The sequence below is a fragment of the Lutjanus erythropterus genome, chromosome 7 (genome assembly GCF_056507025.1).
Source record: "Lutjanus erythropterus isolate fLutEry1 chromosome 7, fLutEry1.hap2, whole genome shotgun sequence".
Lineage (NCBI taxonomy): Eukaryota > Metazoa > Chordata > Actinopteri > Lutjaniformes > Lutjanidae > Lutjanus > Lutjanus erythropterus.
In genome coordinates, this window is record NC_139323.1 from 40464831 (window position 1) to 40490717 (window position 25887).

General features: G+C 41.7%; 1 protein-coding gene across 1 annotated transcript in view; it reads left to right on the top strand.

The window, feature by feature from the left end:
- The window catches only part of ano8b (anoctamin 8b), a 57341-nt gene extending 33403 nt beyond the window's left edge, over positions 1–23938 (top strand). Inside the window, exons 4-20 of the mRNA XM_084723779.1 lie at positions 5819–5957; positions 6141–6237; positions 6549–6665; positions 6801–6928; positions 7040–7201; positions 7288–7440; positions 8831–8957; positions 9050–9105; positions 9216–9290; positions 9460–9594; positions 13937–14184; positions 15641–15800; positions 17021–17422; positions 18604–18795; positions 19080–19211; positions 21117–21227; positions 21975–23938. Coding sequence (XP_084579905.1) covers positions 5819–5957; positions 6141–6237; positions 6549–6665; positions 6801–6928; positions 7040–7201; positions 7288–7440; positions 8831–8957; positions 9050–9105; positions 9216–9290; positions 9460–9594; positions 13937–14184; positions 15641–15800; positions 17021–17422; positions 18604–18795; positions 19080–19211; positions 21117–21227; positions 21975–22727 — 3187 coding nt within the window. The 3' untranslated portion in view covers positions 22728–23938. The remainder of the gene's footprint in view (positions 1–5818; positions 5958–6140; positions 6238–6548; positions 6666–6800; positions 6929–7039; positions 7202–7287; positions 7441–8830; positions 8958–9049; positions 9106–9215; positions 9291–9459; positions 9595–13936; positions 14185–15640; positions 15801–17020; positions 17423–18603; positions 18796–19079; positions 19212–21116; positions 21228–21974) is intronic.
- Positions 23939–25887: the final 1949 nt, after the last annotated feature.

The following is a 25887-nucleotide window of genomic DNA, read 5'->3' on the forward strand; positions in this document are numbered from 1 at the left end:
GGACAGAATACAGGCAAGAAGCTGCAGTCGTAACTTTTTCTTAAAACAGAGACAGAAAATGAATAATACAGTAAATATCACTGCTTCCTCTAGATTGAGGTTTGGTTATTTTTAAATGCTACTCCTAGAGATGTGAGACAAAAATATCCCTGTTGTTCTGAGCTGGTGTAAAATTGTGCCTTCGTTTATTATGATATTATATTTAGCTGCAGCTATAGTAGGCACCTCATGCACAGGGAATCATTAGTGAAGCTGCAGGGATGCTCTGCTGCGGGTTATCTAAAGTTTTGCAGAAGAGAAGAGTCAGGCTAAACAGTATGAAATGAACACAAATAGTCATGTTTATATTAATACAATAGCAATCAACCAGGCAGCTTTACAACAATATAATGGATCAGATCAGATCCAATATCAGTGCCCAGACCAAACATTGATGTAAGGCGTTTGTTGTCTTAAACTCTCAGCGATGCATCATGTGGGCTGTCTCTCAGCCTATCAGCTGCAAATATGAATGTCACAGTCCACAGTCCTACTTCACCCCATTATGCAAGTTACATTACACAAACTAAACAAGCTTTCCAGATGTTGACAACTCTGACTGTATGTGCATCAACATCAACTGACTCAAAACTTTTCACAATTAAAGTGAAGTTTAGTATCAGTCTCATGTAATGTTACAAATACCTAAAACTAATAATCAAGCCAAAAAGAGCACCGGTATCAAATAACAAATTCACTTATCGGACTCGGATTGGAACTGAAAAAAGTGAATTGGTGCATCCCTACAATGTATAATAATCATAGATGTAGAAATCTACATTTTTGGAGAAACTCACAAAACACTTGATGTTTTTGGGTTTGTAACAAACCAGCTTTTGTGAAAAAATAGTTCAGAATTAAGCATGTGACAGTCTATTTTGCATTGAAATCTGCATCTGTCAAAATGCACTTAAGGTTCAAGTTCGTTTTATGGACAGTTCAAGCCAAGATCAAAAAACACATATTTTCCTCCTGGCCTGTAGTGTTATTTATCCATCTAGACAGTTTTGTTTTGAGTTGCTGAGTTTTGAAGATATCAGCCGTGGAGATGTCAGCCTTCTTTTCAGTATAATGGAACTAGATGGGACTCGACTTGCGGTGCCCAAAGCACTGAAAAAAATATGTTTGAAAAGTTCAAAACCAGTGTCTCTTTCTAAAAATCATGACCCTGTTACTAAAGATAATCCACACACCTTGTTGTTAGCAATTTCATGTAGGAACTACTTTCTTCCTAGGAAAAAGAAGGTAGTTCCTGTAGGTTCTACTACAGAAAAAGAGAAGTTCCCACATGAAACTGCTCACAACAAGGTGCATGGATTATCTTGAGGAACAAGGTCATGCTTTTGCCATTTAGCTCCATTATATTGGAGCTAAATGAGTTCTCCAAAACTCAGCAACTCAGCAACTTTTCAACACTGAAAAACATGCATTTTGATTTTGGGGTGAACTGTCTTTTAAATGTTATCCTGGAGATGTTAGAAACAAAAATATCCCTACTCTTCAGTGCTCGTGTAAAATTGTACCTTTGTTTGTTGTGATGTTATATTTAGCTGCAGCTATAGTAGGCGCCACAGTTTATCTCATACACAGCAACTTGTTAGTGAAGCTGCCATGGTGCCTGCTCTGCTGCAAGTTATTTAAAATTCTGCAGAAGGTTAGAGTCAGGCTAAACAGTATGGATTGTATTCACTCTGATTATACTTCCCAGGCACAGTCTCTCATTTAAAAAAAATCCCCCGGGGAATTGAGGATGAGCCCAGGTCATTTTAATCTCAGCATTGACTTTGGTGTATAAATACTGAGAAATACAATCCAAGGGATGAGGGCGGCACTCGCTGTTCCATACTGCATTTCACCTCCTGACAAATGTCGAGCTCTCTGTGCTGACTGTGCATTCAGCAGCAAAAAGAAACTGAGAGTCTCAAGCAAACCTTTTACCCATGAATGGAATAGGAATAGACAGATGGCCAGAAGGAACAGAGAAAAGAGAGACTGATAGAGACAGATGTAAAGAAAGGAGGAGAGAGACAAAGAGAGGAGAAGAGGGAGGATGGAGGGAGGGTGAAGATGTGGTAGGAGGATGGAGAGAGTGCTTTCTGAAAGTGTGCCAGTGGGTTTTAGATGAATCGCTCAAGGAAAATGATTGCTGTGTGACACGAAGCGCACACACCTAACGCTACATAGGTTGACCTACATTTCATGCGGTAGAAAAGATAACCCAGAAAGTGTTCAGTCCTCTGGAACTCACCTTGAATAGTCTTTCTCTTTGCATATTAAACCCGTGAGAATTGTCCTTCGGTTAGCTATGTGAGAATACAAGCTGAGGTGTGTTTTCTGTCATATATGTGTCCTACATGTCGAGTGAAGTAACCAGGAGAAACAAGAAAATGGATTCAAAATGCAGACTAGACGCAGAGCCAGTACAGTTTAAATGTTTTTAAAAAGGTACAAATACGTTTCAGATAAAATTTTACCAAAGATGGCTTCTGTCGTTTTAGGTAGTTTTCATCTTTCTTTTTTTTCTTGTTTGTTCATTTTTCTGATGAGTTTGTTTTTAAATACTTTTTTGATTCCATTAAAAAATTACAAAGAGTGTTTTACGTTATGATTGACATCTGAGCTCTGCTTGCAGTTGAATCATCCGGCCGTACGGGCGGGATTTCAATACTGCGACTCCACCCCTGAATACTTATCTTTACACATCTTTAAAGGCTCAAGGATGGACAGACATCAGAACAAGAGAATCAGTCCAACAAAGGGAAACAAATTCAAAGACACAGGCAAAAAAAAAGTCACTGTAAAGAGGCAAAGTCCAACCGTGGGTAAAACAAGGTTAATGTCTAGGACAGGTTGGTAGTTCAAGCCAAGAGTCGACTAGTTGTTGCATGTTTTTGATATTATTTAAATATATATTTTTGAGGGGGACAAAGTGAGCCATCTGTTAAAAGCTAACAAGCTAACGACTTATCAACATGATGGATGTTTTATACTTGCAAATTAACTTGCCACAAACTTCCTCCTCTCCCGCTTCACGACTCCCGTCCCCGCCTGAACCGACCATGCCTGCATCGTCCCTGGAGTCGGAGTCCGGGTCGGCACTGCTGTAACTCCCTCATCCCTCATTGGTCTCGGAGGCTGTGTCGCAGTCTCTAACTGAGCTTGCTAGCTAATGGCACCTTCAGCACAGTTAGCAGCGGTGTGCTGGAGCCTGGTTCATCTGCCTGCTCACCCAACTCACTCCTGCTGTGTTCCCTGACAGAATTCCCAACTGGATCCCCCCTGGGATCTAGGCCTAAAAACTCCTCCTGGTGGTCCAAACCTCCTGTGCTAGCAGTGTAAACACACACCAACACTCCCTGGTTCCAGTTAAATACAAGTACCCCATGTTGCTTGTCCACGGTCTGTGTTGCCACAGGCCACCGGGTGGAGACACAGCTCCTGAATGGAGTGTTTTTTTTTTCCTTTCTGCAATTAAGACTAAGACTTTTCTCACCAACTAACAGTTTAGTCAACTATTCAGGTTGAGTCCAATTATTTAGAAAGGTTTTGTTTATTGCTTTGAAAATAACCACAGCAGAAAGCACAATTGTCAGAGTGACAAACAGTAAATCTCTTCCTCTCGTCTTGTGTTAGCTGACATACCATCCATTATCATTACTCATTCCTCAGCTCTGACTGGACAATTTACAGCATGCAGGTCCTGTTCTGCTGAGTTTCTGCATTACGTCTGATGGATATTTGCTACATTAGCATAAACCTTACGCGCATTGCTCTCGCTCAGCAGTATTCTGCTCTTTTACAAGGTTAGCTTTGTCCACATGCTCCCTCGGAGTGTGCCTCCAAATTAAGACTCCTTGTATTTGGAGAGAGAGGTGGTAATAGGCGATAAAGTTTTTGATTAAATAAGAAAAGAGGATCTCATTAAGATTCTTGGCAGCAGCAGGAGCTGCACACCTCTGAAGGGCCTTGCAGTTATTGGCTTAGATTACTAAACAGTTGGTTTAAACAGATATAGCCTCTTTTTTCTCAGGCAAGGACCTTTATTGTGGCGGGGCTGCACACTAAGCAGTATTCAGCGTTGATACAGAAGCTTACAGCTCGTGTTTCTGCTGTAATCCATCACTTCTCTGCGCTGCTCCTCCAAGTGCCGGGAGCTGCATGATGGATGGATGTTACAGGCCCGCATAGCTGTGCCCCTGCATGTGTGTGTGTGTGTGTGTGTGTGTGTGTGTGTGTGTGTGTAAACTGTATGTATATGTGAGAGACAGAGGTGAGCTGTCAGCCCTGAGGTAACAGAGGGTGTGGTGCTGCATTATTACTGTGATTGTAGCACAAAGCCGCTGGGAAGGGCAGAAGGAGAGGAGAAAGGGATGATGGGATGGAAGGAGGAGGAGGCAGTGGGAAGGAGACAAAGCAGAGGACTCTGGGAGATAAAAGGATGAAGAGTGGAAGGGGAGGCCAGAGAGAAAGAGAGGAGGAGGGGAGAGGAGACAGAGTGGCTGGAGACATGGAGGATGGGCTGATGGGAAATGAGATGATGAGAGAGCGTGATGAGGTTAAAGCAATAGAGGAGAGTTCAGATGACTTTAACACCATGAAGGACAATCCATCTCTGCTAACTCTCTTGTTTGCTTAATAATAATGAGAAACTGGTCAAATACACTGTAGTATTTAACAATGAAATGTTTTCCTCCTTCCTTAACATGGATCAATAAAAACCACACAGGAGTCATATACATCATCTGAAAGATAAGAACATGACGATTAATTTGAGATGCAGCTCAGCACTATGGTTTTTCATAGTCGCTAACATTGTGTTTTCTGCCTGTGTCAAGTCAAATTTTGAAAGTTTAGAGAGTATAAGGGCTTTGAACATTATGATGGACGTATATGGAGGCCATTCCCATGATGTTGTTGCAGCCATTCATTACACAGATTGTGTGCAAAAGGTAACCATTTTTGATCACTCAAGAATTGATAAAAATTAGTCAAATGAGTCAAAAATCACTGCAAAATACCACATTAAGACACAAAGACCTTGGGAAACACCACAGAAAAATGCATGCTGTGATTCAGTTTCAAAAACATTTGGAATTTGGAGTTTTCTCTAAGAAAACGATGGGATGGTCGCCAGGGTTGTAACAACACCAGAACTTTAAACTATGAGTCTTGTTCTTCTACAGTGTAAAAAAAAATCCTAAGTACCTACACCCCCCACCCCCCCCCAAGAAAAGTACAAATAAAGTCACTGGACACTGTCTGGTTTTGCAGAAAATGAAATTTCAGGCAGGAAAATAAAAACAGAACTGACCTAAATCCTTCAACGAGCACTTAGATCTTTCTTTTTTATAGCTTCGATACTTCGATACTGGATACTACCAAATGTTATCACTGTATTATTTTAAACATGTGGCATTGAAAGTTTCCTTATTCTCAAAGAAACCAACTCCATCATGCTTTAGAAATGAACTTGTTTCTGTTATTCACATGGAGAAAGTGCAGTTTGATCATTTAAAATATCAGCATAAATGGGAGGAATGTTATGGTTCCTCTTTGCGGTAGTTGGACTCACCACATTTGTAATTAGGTATTGATTGTTGATTGATTTTCTTTCTTGGTTTTGTTCTTGTATACGCCTGTTCTGGATGGACTATGAGCTTTTGTGTCCTTGGCACACGGTCAAGATGTACCTCTCTTAGTTACCTTAGTTACTGCATGTGCGTGTGTTTAAGTTGGGTTTGGGGGTTGATTTTTGTGTGGATCATTTGTTGTCCTGCAGTTTGTTGCGAGGTGCTGAGGAGATGGGACTGAGGAAAGCGGTGAAGCCCGAGTTTGGCGGAGGAACACGAAGCTTCTCCTGTGAGGAGGACTACATCTACGAGAACATCGAGAGCGAGCTGTGCTTCTTTACTTCACAGGTCAGCGTCAGTCTGCACACACACACACACACACACACACACACACACATATATGGAAGTAAATCTGCTGTCAAGGCATTACCTGAATTTCCTCCTCCTCCTCTTCCTCCTCCTCTTCCTCCTCCTCCTCCGCCTCCTCCTCCGCCTCCTCTTCCTCCTCCTCCTCCTCCTCGTTCACTGCAGGAGAGGCAGAGCATCATTAAATACTGGATGGACAATCTACGTGCCAAACATGGAGAGGTGCTTCATAATATCAACTTCCTGGAGGGCCAGCCAATCAGTGAGTTGCATCCTTTATCAGTGCAGTGTCTCTAGACACTCTGTGATATTTGTCTGTATTAAACAGAAGGCGGCTCGTTGGCAGGACGTGGAAATAATCCCTCAGTTGGTTTGGGTTTAAAATTATAAGACGCCAGTTGTGAAGGAGTTAATGGTTTACTGATATTGATCATTTTATTTTTATATATCTACTCCTCATCTGTCAACAAAGATTAATTACATAAAATTTGATTTAATTTAATTTAACCCAAATTAAAATAAAAAAAAGTAATTTGAACTGGCTTTATTCTGTGTGTTTATTCCTCTCCGCAGTCCCGGAGCTGAGTGCGCGAGGTGTGATCCAGCAGGTCTTTCCTCTCCACGAGCAGAGGATCCTCAGTCAGCTGATGAAGTCTTGGGTTCAGGCTGTTTGTGAGAAACAGCCCTTAGGTCAGTAGAACAAATAGAGGTGGTGGGTGTCAGTACGGTCTGCTCCATATTAAAAATGACCCTAGTAATTCAAAATACAACAAAAAGATTGACTTGACTTGACAGAGACACAATGTGTAATTTTTCACTCTACAGATGATATCTGTGACTACTTCGGGGTAAAGATTGCCATGTATTTTGCCTGGTTGGGATTTTACACCACGTCCATGTTGTACCCTGCTGTGATCGGCTTTGTGCTGTGGATGCTCACTGAGTCAGATCAGGTGAGGAGAGACGCAGTCGCAGCCTGCGACGACTTAAATCACCAACCGAGAAATTGCGATGGCCTCATCATAGTGTAAAGCAGCTGTGCGTTTGTGCTCGGGTTGTTTCAGACGAGCCGTGACATCTGCTGCGTGGTGTTTGCACTGTTCAACGTGGTGTGGGCCACTCTGTTTCTGGAGCGGTGGAAGAGGAGGGGGGCTGAGCTGGCGTACAAGTGGGGAACGCTGGACACGCCTGCTGAGTCCCTGGAGGAACCACGGCCTCAGTTCCGGGTGAGAGGAACTAAAATCGACTCTTTTCACCTTCCTGTCCTCTTCTCTTCCGGGCCCTTTCATACTTGTTCTCTCCCTCTCTGCAGGGAGTGAAACGTTGCAGCCCGATAACAGGATGTGAGGAGTTCTACTATCCTCCGTGGCGGAGGCGTGTGTTCAGGTGGTTGGTCAGCCTGCCCATCTGTATCCTCTGTCTCTGCTTTGTCTTCCTGGTCATGCTCATCTGCTTCGAGCTGCAGGTCAGTCAACGTGTCAAAGTCAGTGATAAAACCCTCCTCACCTTGCCTCTGTCCTTGTTTGTCTTTGTCAAATTAATTCAGGGTTTCTGTAGTTCCTTAAAAAGTCTTAAAATCAAATAAACTGAATTTTAAGCCTCAGAATGTCTTTAAAAATTTGACAGGTCTTAAAAATTGATTGAATTAGGAAGTTAATGTTACTATCATGAAGTTCAATTCACTTCAGTGTCATTTTTAAATGTGTTTTTGGGGAAAAACAGTTGATTGATCACGCTGTAACGACTACAAGACAAAATCAACACGAACTATGATTTCCCCTCATATCCTTCAGACATTTTTCCCTCAGTACTGACATGAAGTAGGTCTTAAAAAGCCTTAAATTTAATGTTTTGAAAGCTTAAGAAACTGTGTAATGTTACGGGTTGATATAATGATGCAGCAAACATGATGGCTGTGTGAAGACACTGCAGACTGTAGAGGTAATGCAGTCACTGATTTGTTCATTTTTGGGACTGGGGAGTGGCTCCACTGTCCTCACACCAACAACCAACACACACACACACCCAACGACACCATCACAGGCTTAAGATCTATGTGTAGACGCTGCATTGCCCGCTAGTTAGCTAGTGTTTTGCAAATATTAGCTAACGTGAGCCTATCATATGTAAGATTACAGTCAAAATTCTCGACATATGTTATATATTTTGTTGAGTTCTGTATTTATATTATCTCAGATGTTTCCAACAATGTTTAAAACTGGAGAAATCCAGAATTTATTCAGGGTGTTTCTTGCTAGCTGTTGCTATAACTTCCAGGAAAACATGTTGGATATGTCAGAGACAGAGGAAGGAATTTGCCGACTTTGATATTTTCCATGAACATGATTTACGTCAGATAGATTTTCATCAGTCATGGTTGTTCCTCCCATGATCCTGCACCACTTCACAGCAGGTGTGTGCAGGAAACAGGAAAGCAGAACGTTGACTGAGGGACTTAGGAAGAATCAGTTACAAATCTGTTTGCTGCTTCAGCACCACGGACAGCGCCATGGATTTATCAATATCACAGTTAGGCTGCTGATAGATTCTTACTTACACAAACCTCAGTCAGATAAAAGGTCAAAGAGTCAGACAGACTAGACTAACATATTCAAGTCAACAACCCCTCTGTCCCACTGTCTGCTGCCGGGGGGAGCAGCTTAACAAGAGGAAAGCATTTGGGTCACTTTGCTAACAAGAGGAATGGAACCCCCCCCCTCATCTGTCGATAGAACAAAGGAAAAATACAGTCTCCTTCAAAATGTTGGTCCAAGACTGAACAAAAACTGCTTACACACAGTGTACGTTTCTCTCTGTGAGGTGACGGGTACAAAGCTGTGATCGTGTCTCTGCAGGAGTTTGTGATGGGGATCAAGGAAATGCCTCGGCTCGCTCGCTTCATCCCCAAAATCATGCTGGCTATCACTGTGACTGCATGTGACGAGGTGTACAGGAAAATAGCCTGCTGGCTCAATGACATGGGTGAGAGGATAAAATTGCTCTTCATTTTTAGTAATAATTGTTTATAAGTGCTTCATGTACAATAAGATATAATCTGTATTGTTTTTCTACAGAAAACTATAGACTCCAGAGTGCCTATGAGAAAAATCTCATCATCAAAATGGTTCTTGTGAGTGACTTTTCATTACATAACATTTAAACCACCCATGTGATTTAGAGGATTATTTTTAAAAACATCCCTTTCTTCTTAATGACACCTGACATTTCTTTCTCTTGTAGTTTCAGTTTGTAAATTCTTATCTCAGCCTTTTTTACATTGGATTCTACCTCAAAGACATGGAGCGGCTGAAAGAGGTAAGAAGCGTCTCGCTCCCAGCTCAGTTATTCATTTTTCGGCTCCAACATCTGTCGTTGTTGCAAACTGCCATCCTTAAATGCTTTGCTCTCTCTGCTTACATGCGTTGTTTTCCATACACATCCATCCGCACGTCCATCATTCGCCCGTTTTGTCCGTCTGCGGAAGATGCTGGTGGTGTTGTCTCTGTTTAAGAGTCTGCAGCGGCAGGTCTGGGAGAATCTGCTGCCTTTCATCTGCTTCAAGATCCAGATATTTGTGGTCACTTTTACTTGGTCCTTCAGGGATTTACTCAGGTCCAAAGTATGATCCACGGCCTGGCTGAGAGGTCAAAGGTCCTTGCATGTTCTGTGCCTCTCATGACGTGAGCTTGAACCGCCAACCAGTTTGTGTTTGTCTGTCGAAAACTTTAAATTCAGTAGTGGATGCAGTGGGTTGTGTTTTCTGTTTAATCTCACACACTGGACCCATCAGCCTAAGTTTTTTGTTTATATTTATGACTGTCATGGTTGCAGGGATTCACAGTTACTGAAAAACCTTTTACCGACTGCTCTGTTTCATACCGACTGCTTATTCCTCACTCCTCTTAAGTGGTCAGTAGGGGCGGCAGGTCATCAACAACTGCTCCTGCTAAAACAAAACTTATCTAGTCTGTTGCAGGTTTTGGCTTCTGTCGTGGCTTAAAAACCGAAAACACAGAACAGTTTTATTTGCTCCTAAACTGGAGGGTCTGCAGATTAATTCCATCCCCAGTACGCTCTGATCCGCTAAAGTAAGGCACGATATGAGATGAATAAATCCCACAGATGTATGATAATGAACTAGATGCAGTACACAAAGACGGTGCCATTCAGTCTGATGAGAACTGCTCGCCTGGCGCATGAGCTGAAAAAGTTTTCAAACTTCTGGGTTTACTTCCTGGATCTGTGGCCCACTGAATATGTGCAGTAGTGTTTCCCCCCTTTGTCCCTGCCTGTTTCTCAGGTCAAGGAAAGTCTTACAAATATAGAAAGAGTCATAAGTGGTATTGTTTGTGGTTCGATGTGTCCTGTCAACAGTTTTACAGTCATCTCTTTTATAATCGTGGCTTAGGATGAAAAAATGCTTTTTGGGCCGGTAGCTACAGACAGAAACTGGAGGTAAGGCTGAGGGACAATGTGCTGTCTAGGTTTATATCATACATCTACGATGAATCCCTGCTTTGTCAGTGTCGCCGCCATCTCTGCTGTGTGTCTGCATGGTCGCCATATTGGAGTATTCAAGGTCCACTAGTAAACAAAGGAGAGATTCAGGCTTCATTACAAAATTGACTGTAACTCACTTAATTCTGAACCAATTTTCATGAAATCTGGTTTGTTATAAACTTAAAACAAGATGCTGGCCCCTTTAAAATGAAATGAAATTAAGCTACTCGAGGGGATTTAATGAGGTTGTGATATTAACCAGTCAACATCAAGTGTAATTTATTTAGAATTTCAGTTTTTGTGAGTTTCTCTAAAAATGTAGATTTCTATATCTTTTATAGTTAGAAACCTGGTTGATTGTACTGTTTTCAGTAAATATCAGTGTTTAAACTGAGAAGTTTGGACTTATTGTCCCGTTTACTTTTTCTTTGTATTCAGTAAGTTTATATGGTTAAGTGAACCTAGGATGCTCACATCATCACACTGTTCTATGCATCTTAAACACAACTGAGACTGTAACATACAAAAACACTTGATTAATTCATTGGTAGCATTGCAGTAGGTGCTTCATTCATCTGTTGCCTGGCAGAGATCTGCACTGTACTGAGTGACCTCCTCTGGTTTTATTTGTTTCATTTACATTTAAGCAACATTAAGCGTTACATTACTCGCTGCAACCTCAAGATTCAAAACTCAGTTTAAGTTAAAAATATAATCCTGGTTTTCTAACTTCTCAAACATGTTTGGATGATTGTTTTTATTTCTGAAAGCTGGAAACCTCACAACACATCCGTCCATCTTCCTTCCACTGTCTTCTCACCTGCATATGAGCATCATTCATAAATTCAGTAGCTGAGTGGTTTTTGCCATTTTCTCTTTGACAGGAGGACATGGAGTCAATGTGAAATCTTTTATTGGCCTTTTCCTTCCGTGCGGTTTGTGTGAATTGTTTTTCCGATACAACTCTCACCACTCGTACCTCAATTTCTCACTCTGTCTGTCAGTTTGTGTTACACTCTCAGCCGGAGTGCCACCTCATTGGGCTTGTCACAGTCTGTTAACATCACCTGACATCATAGTTTTCCCGTGTCTGACTGCCACCCAGAACAGCCCAGCCTCGACAAATTTTTGTCACGGTGTGTTTACTTTTTATGCCAAGACAGTAATTTCACTTACAACTGTTTTACAAAGCAGGAGTAAAATTAAATTGAAAAATATAAGCAGACGGGATTTTTCACAGTTAATTTTCATACTGAAGTGAAATAAACAGAAACCCATAGCTGTCCCAAAGGTAAGAAAAACCTGGCTAAACCATTTAAAATCTCTGGCATAGTCCTTTAAGCGTCTGAAATGAAAACCATCTGGTGTTGTCGGTCTGATTCTGCCAGTGTCTGACTCTGACCGTTCCTGTAGGCAGCAGTGGAAGAGAACAGTGTCTCCTCTTCTCCATTTCTGAGGTCTCTCATCACTGACTGAAAGAAACACTCTGTCCAAGCTTTCCTTCTTTTTTTTTTCAGGAATTTACTGTGGTTTTGTGTTTGCATTCTGTGCTGTAGCTAGCAGCTATAGTGTGTTGTGCATCAGCATTATTTGAGTTGGAGACAACTTCTTTTAGATTAAAGCTAATAACGGACAGCAGGCTATGTGATGCTGCAGTTCTTAGTTTGTGCAGTCTATCCTCTGGGTGTAGATTAAAGGGCTGAAGACAAACTCACTGATTGGTTTTTGAAATTTACAGCATGACTTCTGTTTTTATAGTTTTGCACAGTTTTTTGACAGTATTTTACCTACCAGGGTAATTGCTAACATCTGAACACAAAGCAATATTACTGCAACACAGCTTGATGTGGCAACAAACATGAAGAGTCAGTAGTCATAGTATAATATATATACGTAATATAATAAACTATCAAATCTTGATCACGATGATGGGTTCCCACAATTAAATGAACATGATCGACTGCGGTATTGAAGCTTAAAATGCATTTTCCGGTTACAGAAATCTTGCATGCAGCCCGTGCAAAACTTCCTGGAAGTTGCTGCAGTCCGGAGCAGAAGAGCAGCATCCAACAGAGAGCAGACGAGCAAAATGAAAATCAAATGTCTAGAGCAGAAGATGAAGAGTTAGACCCACTGAAAATATCATCATCCATTTTTTTGGAAGTATTTGGATTTAGGCCAGGTGATCTTAAGTGAGAACAAATCATATGCAGAGAGTGGCTGAGAGTTGCATCTGCATTGCAAACCTACACAACTACCTTGTTCAAGCACCTGAAAAAACACCACAGACTGCAGCATGAACAGTAGACTGCATGAAGGCCGAGTGTCATCTCAGACATCAGCTACGTATTAATTATAGCACAGCATGACAGTGAAAGCAGCGCTGTGTTGATTTAATTTTGCACAAAAAACTTTGGTACCATTGTATTTAGAGTTTTCCTCTAGAAGATGCTCTGTGAACAAGTAAAAGTAATGCTTTAAAGAGCAATAGAATATTTTCTCCCTAAAATCAAAGAATAATTGTGATAAATAATTGCCTCAGTCTCAATATTGATCAAAATAATCATGATTATCATTTTGCCCTTGCTGTCAGTCACACAGGGTGTAAACAGCTACAGTTTCTTTGGAACAATCCCTCATTGCTCAAATAAAAATAATAAGTACACCAGATACAGCAGTTCAGAGTTTGAATTAAGAAGTCAGTCTGACAACAGATAGTTTAGGAAATAATAAACTGACACGTTTTCTCAAATACAGTTTTAAAGTTTTGCTGTCCTGAAGGTTTATTTAAAACCTGTTTTACTGCTTACGTTACTCATCCTGTCAGACTTTGCTGTGATCCTTCATCTCTGTAATTAAATTGTTGAGTATACAATTATTACAAATAGTAATAAATGAAGCCCAAAACCATGAAATATACTCATGTTGTATTAAAGCTGAATTACACTTCAAGTTCAGCTTATTCGTACTTCCTGTCATGTGTGATTTGCCTTTGGTCGGTGAGGTATGAGTGTTACTGAAAGGCCTGGAGTGTCCATGTCCATCAGCTGTTTGAATGCATCATATTCTATTGAAATCAACAGCGAATCACATTGTCCAGAAAACTGCGGCTGCACTGCTCCCTGTTGTTGCACAGATGACAGACGAAATATTAAATGCACAGGGAACCTTTCAGCTGCAGTTTTTTTTTTTTTTGACTGATGTGATTTGCTTGTGAATGAGGTCTGCATACATAATTGTGTTTTGATTGATTTGTTGCATTTGTTCCACGAGGGTGTATCCTGCTGCTTTCTTAGCCTGTTATTATGTCTGTTCTTCTGTCCTGCTGCATCCTACGCTGTTTGCATTTTTTCCAGGGAAGTGTGTCTTCAAAACGCTCTGATTAGTCAGACAGTATATTCATGGTTTGGTCTCTCGGCGTGGCGGTGTTTTTTGTGACTGCTTCTCTCTGTCCTTGTCAGATGCTGGCCACTCTGCTCATCATACGCCAGTTCCTTCAAAATGTGAAGGAGGTGCTGCAGCCTTACCTGTATGAGCGCCACAAGCTGGGCGAGCTCACGCTGCGAGCTGTGTGGGACCTGCTGCTCTCAGTGCTGCTAAAATACGCCCGGCTGGCAGCTGGGAAAGCCCAGGCCTCTCCCACCGACCAGACCATGCCGGGACCTGGACTGAGGGGCACCAGGCCTGGCTTGGGGTCATCAGAAAGAAGGTCAAACTCATTATTTTAATTCTCATTCATTTAAAGGGGTCGTTTGGATTATTTGATGTAGGGTTTTACGACATATTTATCAGTAGTCAGTGTATTAGCTGCAGTAGATACTGATCCTCAGTTTGGAGAAGTAGAGAAGACTATTAACATGTTAGCTAAGTAATACATATTTTTAAAATGTCTACCTAAAAAAATCATTGTCATTTTGACTGTATGCTATATTTAGAATATTTCCACTGCTTTGCTATGTCTTCAGACAGGCTTTTCCAACAGCACGCAGGTGTAATATAAGCCAAATATCACTCCTTCCAAATCAACCAAACTCCATCTGTGAAATCAGTAATTTTACCTCGTAGAACACAGGAGTTGCTGGTTTACCACTGCCTCGATCTCTTAGTTTGTTTTTGTTATTGTGTGATTTTGGAGTTTTAAATGGATAGTTTGGATTCACCAAAGTCACACAATAACACAAACAAACAAAAAAGATTGAGGCAGCAGTAGACCAGCAACTCCCACATTCTGCAAAGTAAAATTACTTATTTTTTCTATGGAGTTTGGTTGGTTTGGAAGGAGCAATATTTGGCCTTGTAACATGTAGCTGCATGTGTGTTGTTGTTCACCCCTGTGGTGTTTCCTCCTCTCCACCTGCCTTGTTGTGGTACCTGAGATCAATTAGCACTCAGAGAGAGGAGGGTTTAGATGACGAGGGTGTGGGTGAGAGGACACAGACACATGTTGGACAGCAGGCAGGATCAGGGTGTGAGGTTTCTTTCTTTTTCCTTTTTGTCCCGAGGCATTTTCTCTAACATGTTTTATATTGTTGGGTTTGTTATTTTAGTTTGTTGTCCAGTTTTTCACTCAGAAGGCCACATGTAACAGGTTTGTATAATGGCAGGTTCTCATCTGAAAGGCTGTCTGACAGCAAAATAAAGCAGTGAATATATTCTACATGGAAACTTCAACTGATAATGATTTTTTTTGGTGGATCTTTTTTTTTATGTGGCTGAAAAACCTTTTGTTGCTGATCCTGTCCACAGCAGTTCATGGCTTAGCTTCCTGCACTGTACCTCATACACCACCACTTCAGATAATCTGAACTATGTCTTTAATAAATGCAGTAAACATACACTTTAGTAAAATGTACATTGCAAGTATCAACATTGGGATGTCAAAAGGATTTTATAGACTCCTACCTGCAATTTGATGCATGCATGAAGAGAAACTGACTCATAAAATCAGTGTGATGAACAATGACATACTGTACATGTCAGTTGTCATTCACACTAGTGCTCAGTATTAGTCAGTACACGTGCTTTGGATCAAATTAAAAGCCACTTTATCTGGACGCTACATGCAGTTATGATTCACGCCAGTTGGGCAGTGAGGAAACAGACAGAACACCACGGTAAGTGGCGAATTTTGTCTGACGTTTATCTGTCCGTTCAACTTCTCTCAGGGAGAAAAAGTGTTTGAATGGGGGTTGCGGGGTTCCTGACGAGGAGGAGGGAGGTGAGAGGGACGAGGCAGACAGCGGGAGGTTCAGCGAAGGAGAGACGGAGGAGGAAAGTCTGATCGACTGCGGCTTGAAGCTGAGGAAAGTCAGCTTCATCGAGAAGGTACAGGCTGTGTGATAACACATTTATGAGGTGTTAATATGCTCATGCTGTAGCACTTTGATCATTTCTAAAGACGTTACAGAAATTGGAATTAACCTTGTTAACGGAATAAATATTAAAAGTCACAAATGTACTAAATGTACTCAACAGTAAGGATTGCCCACTTTCCCAGGGCGAGTAAGATGCCATGTCAATTTAACTATAAAAATATTATATATTATAATATAAATGATTAACTGTTAAAAATAATTGTTCATGCAAAATGGTGGAAAATGCTGTTTTCAGCCTCTCAGATATGGAGATTTCTTGCTTTTCTTTGTTAATTATCATATTAAACTAAATATCTCTGGTTATGGACTGACAAAACAACAGATTTAAAGACCTCAGCTTAGACTTTGAAAAACTGGGATGGAAATTTATTATTATTATTATTATTATTAATTTACATACTGAAAACATTTTATAGATATTGCATCCCTGGATGAAACACAGCAATTAACTTTAGTCTTTGTTGTTATTTAATAAGTGTTAACAAATGAAACCAGTCTGTAAAGTAAAAATGAACTTTTGGCAAGTAGATTCTGATCTTCTGAAAATTCAGCAATCAGTCTGTTAATTTTACTGGTGAGATTGCACAAAAAAAAAGTCAATTCACTTCTGCGTTAATTTATCAAAAAATCACCAACATTTTGTTCCTTTCTCAACACATAAAGAGACATGATGCTGAAATACAGCCCAGAATTGCATGATAGTCAATAATAATGAAGTAAATAAGTAACTAAATAAAACAAAAAAGAACTGATAAAAATAATAACATAAAAAAAAATGGGCCAGGTTTCTTGTCCATCTTTTGAATCATTCAGGATTAAATTTAAGAAATATTTTGAGTCTATTGAAATAATAAACAACAAGAAATACCCTCATTAAGCTAATATGATTCAGTCATTTTTAAAGAAACCTGATCTTATTGCCTTTCTGTCCTGTTACTTTATTTTGTTCCATTTTTTTGTTTTTCCTTTTACTTTTTCTATGTACCGCCTGAGAAGGAGTTCATGCCTGTGATGTCATTTATTATGATGCCTCCATGTTTTTGTTGTTCAATAAAGATATTATGACATATAATGACCACAGTGTGTATGTAGTAATTGTGTTGTTTGGTGTTTCTAATCTGCATCGTTGTTGTTGTTGTTGTTGTTGTTGTTGTTGTTGTTGTTGTGAAGGTGGACAGGAGGCCGGCCTGCAGTGGACCCCCCATGGACAACAGTTTCCTGGAGGAGGGGAGCCCCACTATGGTGGAGAAGGGAATGGACCCCGCGTCTGTGTTTGAAATGTGCGACGACGACGATGATAATGGCATTCATGATGTGAAGGAGTCAGGTGGCGGAGGGATCAGTGTGGCGGAGGGAATCACCGCTGCTGGTGCCGCCGCCGCTGCCGCCAGCGCTGCCCCGCTGCCTTCTGGGCCTGAGAGCGGCACGTCGCTGCGACACAGAAGAAGAGGCAGGAGCGTAGAGAGACCTGAGCCAAAGACGAAAAGGGAATCGTGGATGGACCCCCCCGAAGAGAGGGAGAGCAACACGCTCACTCAGGCTGAGATGGAGAGCTGCATGCAGACCTACGCTGTAAGGAGGACTGTGCACTAAACACATTACATAAAGTCTGCACAGGGTTTTAGAGGATAGCAGTTTAGTTACAGTTTACTCCTCACCTCTGTTGCAGAGATTTGAGAAACTCTGGCAAGAATTGTGTTGACTGGGACAAGGAGGCTCCTGCAGCTTTTTAAAAAAACACAATTCAACCTTTATTATATAGTGTCAGAGAAAAAACTGCACAATATGCAACTTGTCATTTTATTTTTTCAGTTCGAAAACTAGCAAACCATCATCATGAGCTATCACCACTCCAGTATTCACAAAAGCAAAACAGAAAGTGAGCCACAACCTCACACTGGCTTTAAAAAATATTGTATGCATTATTATGGCACTTAAGTCAGCAGACTGTTAAATTCAAGTTATTAGAAAGCTGTAGGTGATTCATGTTTCTTGTCCCTGTGGACGTCGTTACTGCTGGAATCCTTGTTTCCTGAATCTCTATGGTCAAGCAGAATTTTATTGTTAGCAATAGTCGTAATATAAAAACATGAGAATAACAACCAGGTTGACAAAATTGATCCCTAAAGGGATAGTTTGGATTTTCTGAAGTGGGGTTGTATGAGGTACTCAACCAGCCAGCTGCAGTAGATTGTGGTCGACATGCTCCCAGTTTGAAGAAACAGCAGGAGCTCTGCTGTCGGAAGCTAAGCAATGTACTGCTGTGGGCAGGGTTTGCAGCAAAACGAATTTTACCCCTCCCCCCTTTGGAGAGAGTGACATTTTCCAACAGTTTCCTGTTGGAGAAGCCTGTCTGACTGCAAGAAAAAGCCGTGGAAATCTTCTAAATAATAATATTCTAAGTAATACACTGACTGGATATGTAAGTCTGAACTAAGCATTTTTTTTTCCATGAAACTTAAGAAATTTCACTGTTTACAGCTGGAAGTGGTTCAGTCAGGTTTCATGCACGCACTGCAACATGAATCCAGCAGAGACCCTCACAGTTACATGACACCTCACAAGTGTCCTGAGTTTGACGTGAATAACGCCGGGTCATGTTCCAAAAGGTCACACATGACGACATGACAGCTAAACACAGTTAATAACATCATTCACTGCTCATTCCTAGTCTTCTAGTTGTCAAAACGTAGCATCCAGACTGTACTTACGTGGCAGAGATGTTCTTTAATTGTCCACTTTCTTCCTGTCAGGACACCTTCCAGGACTACCAAGAGATGTTTGTCCAGTTTGGCTACGTGGTGCTCTTCTCTTCAGCCTTCCCTCTGGCTGCCATGTGCGCTCTCATCAACAACATCATTGAGATCCGCAGTGATGCCTTTAAACTCTGCACTGGTCTGCAGAGGCCCTTTGGACTCAGAGTGGAGAGCATCGGCCAGTGGCAGGTCAGAAATACACTCTGTGAAAGTCAACACAACCTCATGAGGGTTTTTCTTGTCATGGTTAACTTGTAAGTTGACTGACTTCATTGTTACCTAAAGACAGGGACAATTAAAGGTCCAGTGTGTAAGATTTATGGGTATTTATGAGCAAAATATGGAAGAAATAGAATATAATATTCTTATATCATGCTGCTGTGTCTCCACAGAACTCCACATACATAGTACTGCACAAAGTCCTAGTCTCAGTGTTAAGAAACAGCAAAGTTACAGTTTTTTTCCCCTCACAGACGGCGATGGAAGCCATGGGCCTGATTGCCATCATCGTGAATTGTTACCTGATTGGTCAGTGCGGTCAGCTGCAGCGTCTCTTCCCGTGGCTCAGCCCTGAGATGGCCATCATCTCCATCGTCATCCTCGAGGTACCACAGCGCCTTCCTGCTAGTCCCTCTGAAGTGCTTAGGGCAGAGCTTTTTCAAACTTTTTCTCAGGGTACCAGCATTTTGTGACCCAGCACAAACTGTAAGGTAATCACAAAATGTGCCAGGCATTTAGGCTCCAAGTTCACTACTGTGTGTGTGTGTGTGTGTGTGTGTGTGTGTCTGCAGAGACTTTTGAAGGTTGTAATGCTACAAATGTTTACCTCACTCCTAAAAACATGTTGGCTCAGTTTCCTCTCTGATACTAAGGCTTGGTTGCACCAACAAGGATCAATTTTTAAATCAGATTAAATCATGGTGTAACTTTAAATTATGTTGTACCAAACTTTGTACTGTATTAGCTTTAAACTTGCATTTAAGGGGATTTAAACTGTATTTCATTTTGGTTTAAATCACTAAAATCTTTAGTTTTTGCTAAACTGAGATTAGTTTCTCACACATTTTAAACCTAGTTTTTCTGAACTCAGATCAGAACTAACCTTGGATTAAATAAATCTTGCAACTCAGTTGATCTAAAAGTAATTAAAAGGAAGATACGGTGGTCAGGAAATACAATGTTATGTACGTAGTATATAACATATTGCGTTATACACTGATCAGGTATAACATTCTGACCACTGACAGGTGAAGTGAATAACACTGATTATCTCTTCATCAGGGCGCCTGTTAGTGGGTGGGATATATCAGGCAGCAAGTGAACATTTTGTCCTCAAAGTTGACGTGTTAGAAGCAGGAAAAATGGGCAAACGTAGGATTTGAGCGAGTGTGACAAAGGTCAAACTGTGATGGCTGGACGACTGGGTCAGAGCATCTCCAAAACTGCAGCTCTTGTGAGGTGTTCCCAGTCTGCAGTGGTCAGTATCTATCAAAAGTGGTCCAAGGAAGGACCAGTGGTCAGCAGAGTCATGGGCGGCCAAGGCTCATTGATGCACGTGGGGAGGGACAACGTTCTGCTGGAAAACTTTGGATCCTGCCATCCATGTGGATGTTACTTTGACACGTACCACCTACCTAAGCGTTGTTGCAGACCATGTACACCCTGTCATGGAAACGGTGTTCTCTGATGGCCTCTTTCAGCAGGATAATGCTCCGTGACAAAAAGAAAAAATGGTTCAGGAATGGTTTGAGGAGCACAACAACGAGTTTGAGGCGTTGACTTGGCTTCCAGATTCCCCAGATCTCAATCCAATCGAGCATCTGTGGGATGTGCTGGACAAACAAGTCCAGTCCATGGAGGCCCCACCTCTCCACTGACAGGACCTGAAGGATCTGCTGCTAACATCTTGGTGTCAGATACCACAGCACACCTTCAGGGGTCTGGTGGAGTCCATGCCTCGACAGGTCAGGGCCGTTTTAGCAGCAAAAGGGGGACCAACACAATATTAGGCAGGTGGTCATAATGTTATGCCTGATCGGTGTCTGTCCAAACAGCCAAACAAAAAGGTGTTTTGCAGCTCTCTCTCTCTCTCTCCCTCTCTCTCTCTCTCTCTCTCTCTCGTTTTCTATTCAAGTGAGTGAAAGAAGCACAACATCACTGTAGTTCAAACTGCGTTTTCTGGATGCCAGTCTTCATGAAAAGCATGACCAGATGAATTGAAGCTCTCTTCATGTTTCTCCTCTTACTCCTAACATACTTTATTTAGATACTTAGCTCTGCACTCTGTGCCTGCCTATATTTGGAAAAAGGTAAACAGCCTGCAGCTCTGTCTTGGCCTGATAAAGAAGTCAGGCCTATCAGGAGGAGAATTTCACGGCCCAAATGACGTTGTGCAAGAATTAGTTCAAGTAACATAGCCTTAAAGAGTATTTTGAAGTATTGTGCCCTATATCTGAGCTTTAACTTGAATTCTTTTTGCCTTCTCTTTCTACCTGCCTGTCTTTCTGCAGCACTTCGCCATCCTCCTGAAATATGTCATCCATGTGGCGATCCCTGACATTCCCACATGGGTCCGAGAGGAAATGGCTAAACTGGATTATCAGCGCAGGGAGGCCTTTAAGGTAACTGATGAGGCAGCACAAGAGGAAGAACGTTTTATTTCTTGTGTAATGGTTGCAAGAGATGGATGAAGTTCATGTTCGAGAATTATTCAGGCAGTTTGAACAAGCCCTCAAAAGACCTCATTATGTGCAGAGTACTGTAATATAATAAAATACTATAGTAGCAGCCATCAGAGGAGCCAAACTTTCTGCTGCAAAATACACTGTGCTGCAGCACTGCAGCTTTCTTAGGGAGAGGATTATTATTTTAAACAGAGGCCATTTTACAGAAACTTTCTTTCTTTAGTCTTAAGATAAAAAGACTTTAAGATTTAAGGTTTTTTCCCAAAGAAGCAAATCCTAACTAACTTTAGGAATTGTATTTTATTTATTATTAATACACCCTATCGTATCTCAGGTTAGGAAATCCTAAATATTCAAAACCAACTTGACTGATCGTCGTAATTTTGTAGGCCAATCTGGAATTTAGCATTATTCTGGTTCTCTCTACAAAAAGCCAATGGGATTTTTCTGTTGACTTTAGTTTCTGTAACATGGCCCCTGGTGATATTTTAGCGAGGCTGCTTTGGAGAAACACAGTTTGTAGAAGACAGAAAAGAGATGAGGCTGTAATGGCCCCTGCAGAAGTAATGCAGGACTCTTACTAAGGGATTTGTCCGGTGGGTAGCACTGCAGTATTGTAATGGTTAGCTGGCTTAATGCTGATTCTAGTAAATATATTGTGGGAATGTTTCCCTTCCTCTGCAGAAGCATGAGCGTCAGGCACAACAGCACTACCAGCAGCTGCAGAGGAGGAAGAGGGAGGAGGAGGAGAGGCAGAGGCAGGCGGAGCATATGGCCCGCAGGGAAAGGGAGCGGGACGACAGCAAGGGCGACTCCTCCGGGGATCACCACCACGACAAGAGTCACGGCAGTAAATCTCGCCCGGGGAGCGGAGGCGGAGGGAGCGGCGGGTCAGACAAGCCCAAGCGGCCCAGCTCTCTGTTAGCCAACAACAACGTGATGAAGTTGAAGCAGATCATCCCGCTGCAGAGTAAGTTCTCCTCGGGTGGCGCCCGCTCCCCTCAGTCACCGACCGGAAGTGAGCCAAAGCTGCCTGGCTTCCTGAGTTTCAAGTTCCTCAAGTCACCTGAAAATAAGAAGGAAGGTGCTGCGGCGTCTGCGGCCACCACCGCGGCAACTAACGCCACAGCAATGGCGTCATCATCATCATCATCATCCTCATCATCAGGTAGCAGCTCTCAGGAGCGTTCTCAGTCACCCAGCAAAGCCTTCAACCCTGGGAAACTGTTTAACTTTGGGAAATCTGAGGGGGGGACGTGTGTGAACGGGGCTTCGCTGCCCAGATCAGGAGAAGGGTCATCATCGCAGACGTCGGAAAGACAACCATCCAGGTCTGACTTGAATGGCGTTCCAGATGAGATCCCCTCGCCTGGAGGGGACGGGTCGGAGAACGGACACTCAATAGACTTGGACCCGTCCGGCCCTAAAGTGCAGTAGCTCCGTAGAGAACAAACTGAAGAAGCGATGTGTTTACTGTGAGGAAAGGCCTGACCTACCTTCTGTGTGTGTAGAAGCTGAGAGAGGAAAAGATGAAACTGATGACAGATGACTTTTGGTTTGGTTTGCTTTTTTCTGCTGAGAGACAAAAAAACAGGCTTTATAAGAAAGACGTAAGCCCTCCTATCATGACGAATAAAAACACACACACTCCCTTACACACACACACATGCACACACACTCAAATCCTTCCTTGTCTGCAATACATAAAGAAATGCATGAGCTGCGTTTCTAATATTTTTAAGCCTTTAAAGGAGAGAGCTGTGTTTCTTGATTTCTTCTACTCATAAATTGTAAGCATCTCGCTGGCCTCCCTCTCAGACATGACAGCCTGTCACAGAGGACAGAAATGAAAAAAAAAAACATATACAGTGGTATGAAAGGATCACAGATTGTACTTCAAATAACTACTGAGTGTTTTTAGCTGTCACAACACAAGTGATCATTAGAAATTGTCTCATTTTTATCCCTGAGGAAATTCTTGGGCCCTTCACTTTTATATTGAAGTGGAAAAAAGGAAAAGCAATATCAATCAGTGTTTTAATAATTGTTATCGATCGTCACACTCCCTTAATAAGCATCCCTGATGTATCACCAGCTTTATTTTCAAAGCAGAGGTGATGTCTGAGCTTTCTACACTCCTTCCCCATCATGTGACAGTAGCAGATTTGTTCGAAAAGTAAAGTAAAGAGCTTAGTAAGTCGAGCTGTCACATACCAGTATTTTTCCCAAGAGAGCAAGTTGAAGAGAAAAACAAGAAAATGCATAAAAAAAAGGGAAGTAGATGAAGGTGATTTTGAGAAAATGGAGCATGGAAGCCTGTTGCGTGCTGTTCTCCATCCAAACCCGTAGAGCGCCTTGTAAACACAGATGGTGCTCCATTCCACACACTCTAACCAGACTTGGCAAACGAGCGTAGAGTTAAAGAAGTAACATTTGCACTAAACCCCTACGCCCTGCATAGAAACGTCTCTCCGTCTGCAGGAGAGACGACCGACACCAGCCTGCCTCATAACATTATGCAAAAGCTGGATTCTTTTGATTTCCTCCTTTCACACAGTACATGCTATCTGCTCACCTGCCCCCGTTCTCAGCAACTATGGGATTTCCTAAATGGTCCAATTTTTTTTTTAACAGTAGTTGCTCTTATTTCTGTTGATCTTTTTTTATACGCACCATTTGCTGCATTGCTTTATTGCAGTGTTGATGATGGGAATTTCCTTTATTAACCAAAGTGGTTTTTTCAGATTATACTGTTAACCCAAAATGTATGTACAGTTCTGTATGTTCTATTAATCATGTACATCCACACTGTTTATGGTACACATTATGTTACAGCAGGTGCTATTAGCACCCAGGTGTTAGTAGCCAACAATGCTATTTGCACTTGGGGTGGAAGAGCCAATGTGGCTATTTGCACCCAGGGTAGAATAACCAATGTGGCTACTTACACCCGAGTGTACATAGCCTAGTATTGAAGAGACAAGCACCCAGGTGTCCACAGCTAACAATGGTATTTGCACCCGTGGTATATATAGCCAGTGTGGCTATTTGCACCCGGGGCTATATAGCCTACCATTGCAGAGGCAAGCACCTAGGTGCCTATAGCCAACAATGCTATTTGCACCCTTAGTATAAATAGCCAGTGTAGCTATTTGCATCCTCATGGCAAAGACAAACCATGATCTTCGCTTAAACCTAACAAAGTAGTTTTGTTTCCTAAACCTTGCAAAGTAGTAATGCTAGCTTAACTTAACAAAGTAGTTATTTTGCCTAAACTGTGTCAAGTAGTTCTGTTGCCTAAACTTAACCAAGTAGTTTTCCTTCCTAAACTTAACCAAGTAGTTTTGTGGCCTAAACCTCACAAAGTAGTTTGTTTAATCAAACATTACAAAGTAGTTCTGTTGCCTGAAGTTAACCACATAGTTTTTTTTACCTAACCCTAACCAAACAATGCTATAAGCACACTGGTGTCCACAGCCAACAACACTATTTGCACCCTGAAATTAACCAAGTAGTTAAAGGGTAAAGACAAGCTCTCAGGTGTCTGTAGCCAACGATACTATTTGCACCCTAAACAGCAGAGTTCACACCAGAAGTACAGGTGGAATGAGCAGAATTAAAATGGATAAGCTGAACAAAGTGCAAAGAGTCCAAAGTTAACCAATTAGTTTGTTGCCTAAACCTAACCATACAGATGCTAGTAGCACCCAGGTGGAAAATAGTAAGTAAGAAAAGGCAGATGCTATTTGCAATCAGAGTGGAATAGCCATTGTGGCTGTTTACACCCAGATGTTCATAGTCTAGCATTGTAGAGACAAGCTTCCAGTAGCCAACAATGCTATTTGTACCTACACAGCAGAAATAGCCAATGTGGCTATTTACGTCCAGACCGTCTTTTCCTAAACCTAACCAAGTAGTTCTGTTGCCTAAACCTAACCAAACTGTGACTGAAAACTGAAAACAATAAAAAAAAAAAAAAAGAAACTAAATAGGTCTTAAAATTAAGTCAAAGTTAACTCTGTCTTCTAGTTTGACACTAGATTCAAATCCTTTCTCCCAGGACAGCTGTCATGTGTCTATTCTCACCCAGGTGTAAATAAACACTCTGTGAAGAAAATTTGAAATAGTCCACTTAGTTGAAAAATTAAAAGTCAACACTGACCTCTAGTGTCACACAGGACTTAAAACCCAGTCTCCTGGGGGAGGTGGGGGTGAGTCCACCACACCCTTTATCTGTCCATCTACAGTGAACTTCTAGCTCTTTATAGTTAGACTAAAGGGCCGGGTGTTAATAGCTGGATAGCTGCTGTGTGACTATCCTCACCCAGGTGCAAATATTCACTTAGTTAAGTTACTCAAGCCCATCATCTTCCATTTAACTGTATTTCACTTCTGCGGGGTCTCCAGAAGGTGGCGCCAGAGTTTATTTGCATGGCAGATTGTGTTGTTGAACCGCCTGTCCTGAGTGACTCTCAACCCGTAACAACCAGTGTCCAGCCATGAGCATACAGCAGGGGCAGCGAAATTAGAGTGTCAGGCTGCAGTTTAAGAGCACTACGAAAGAAAAAACTGTATTATTGTGACATTAGATAACACT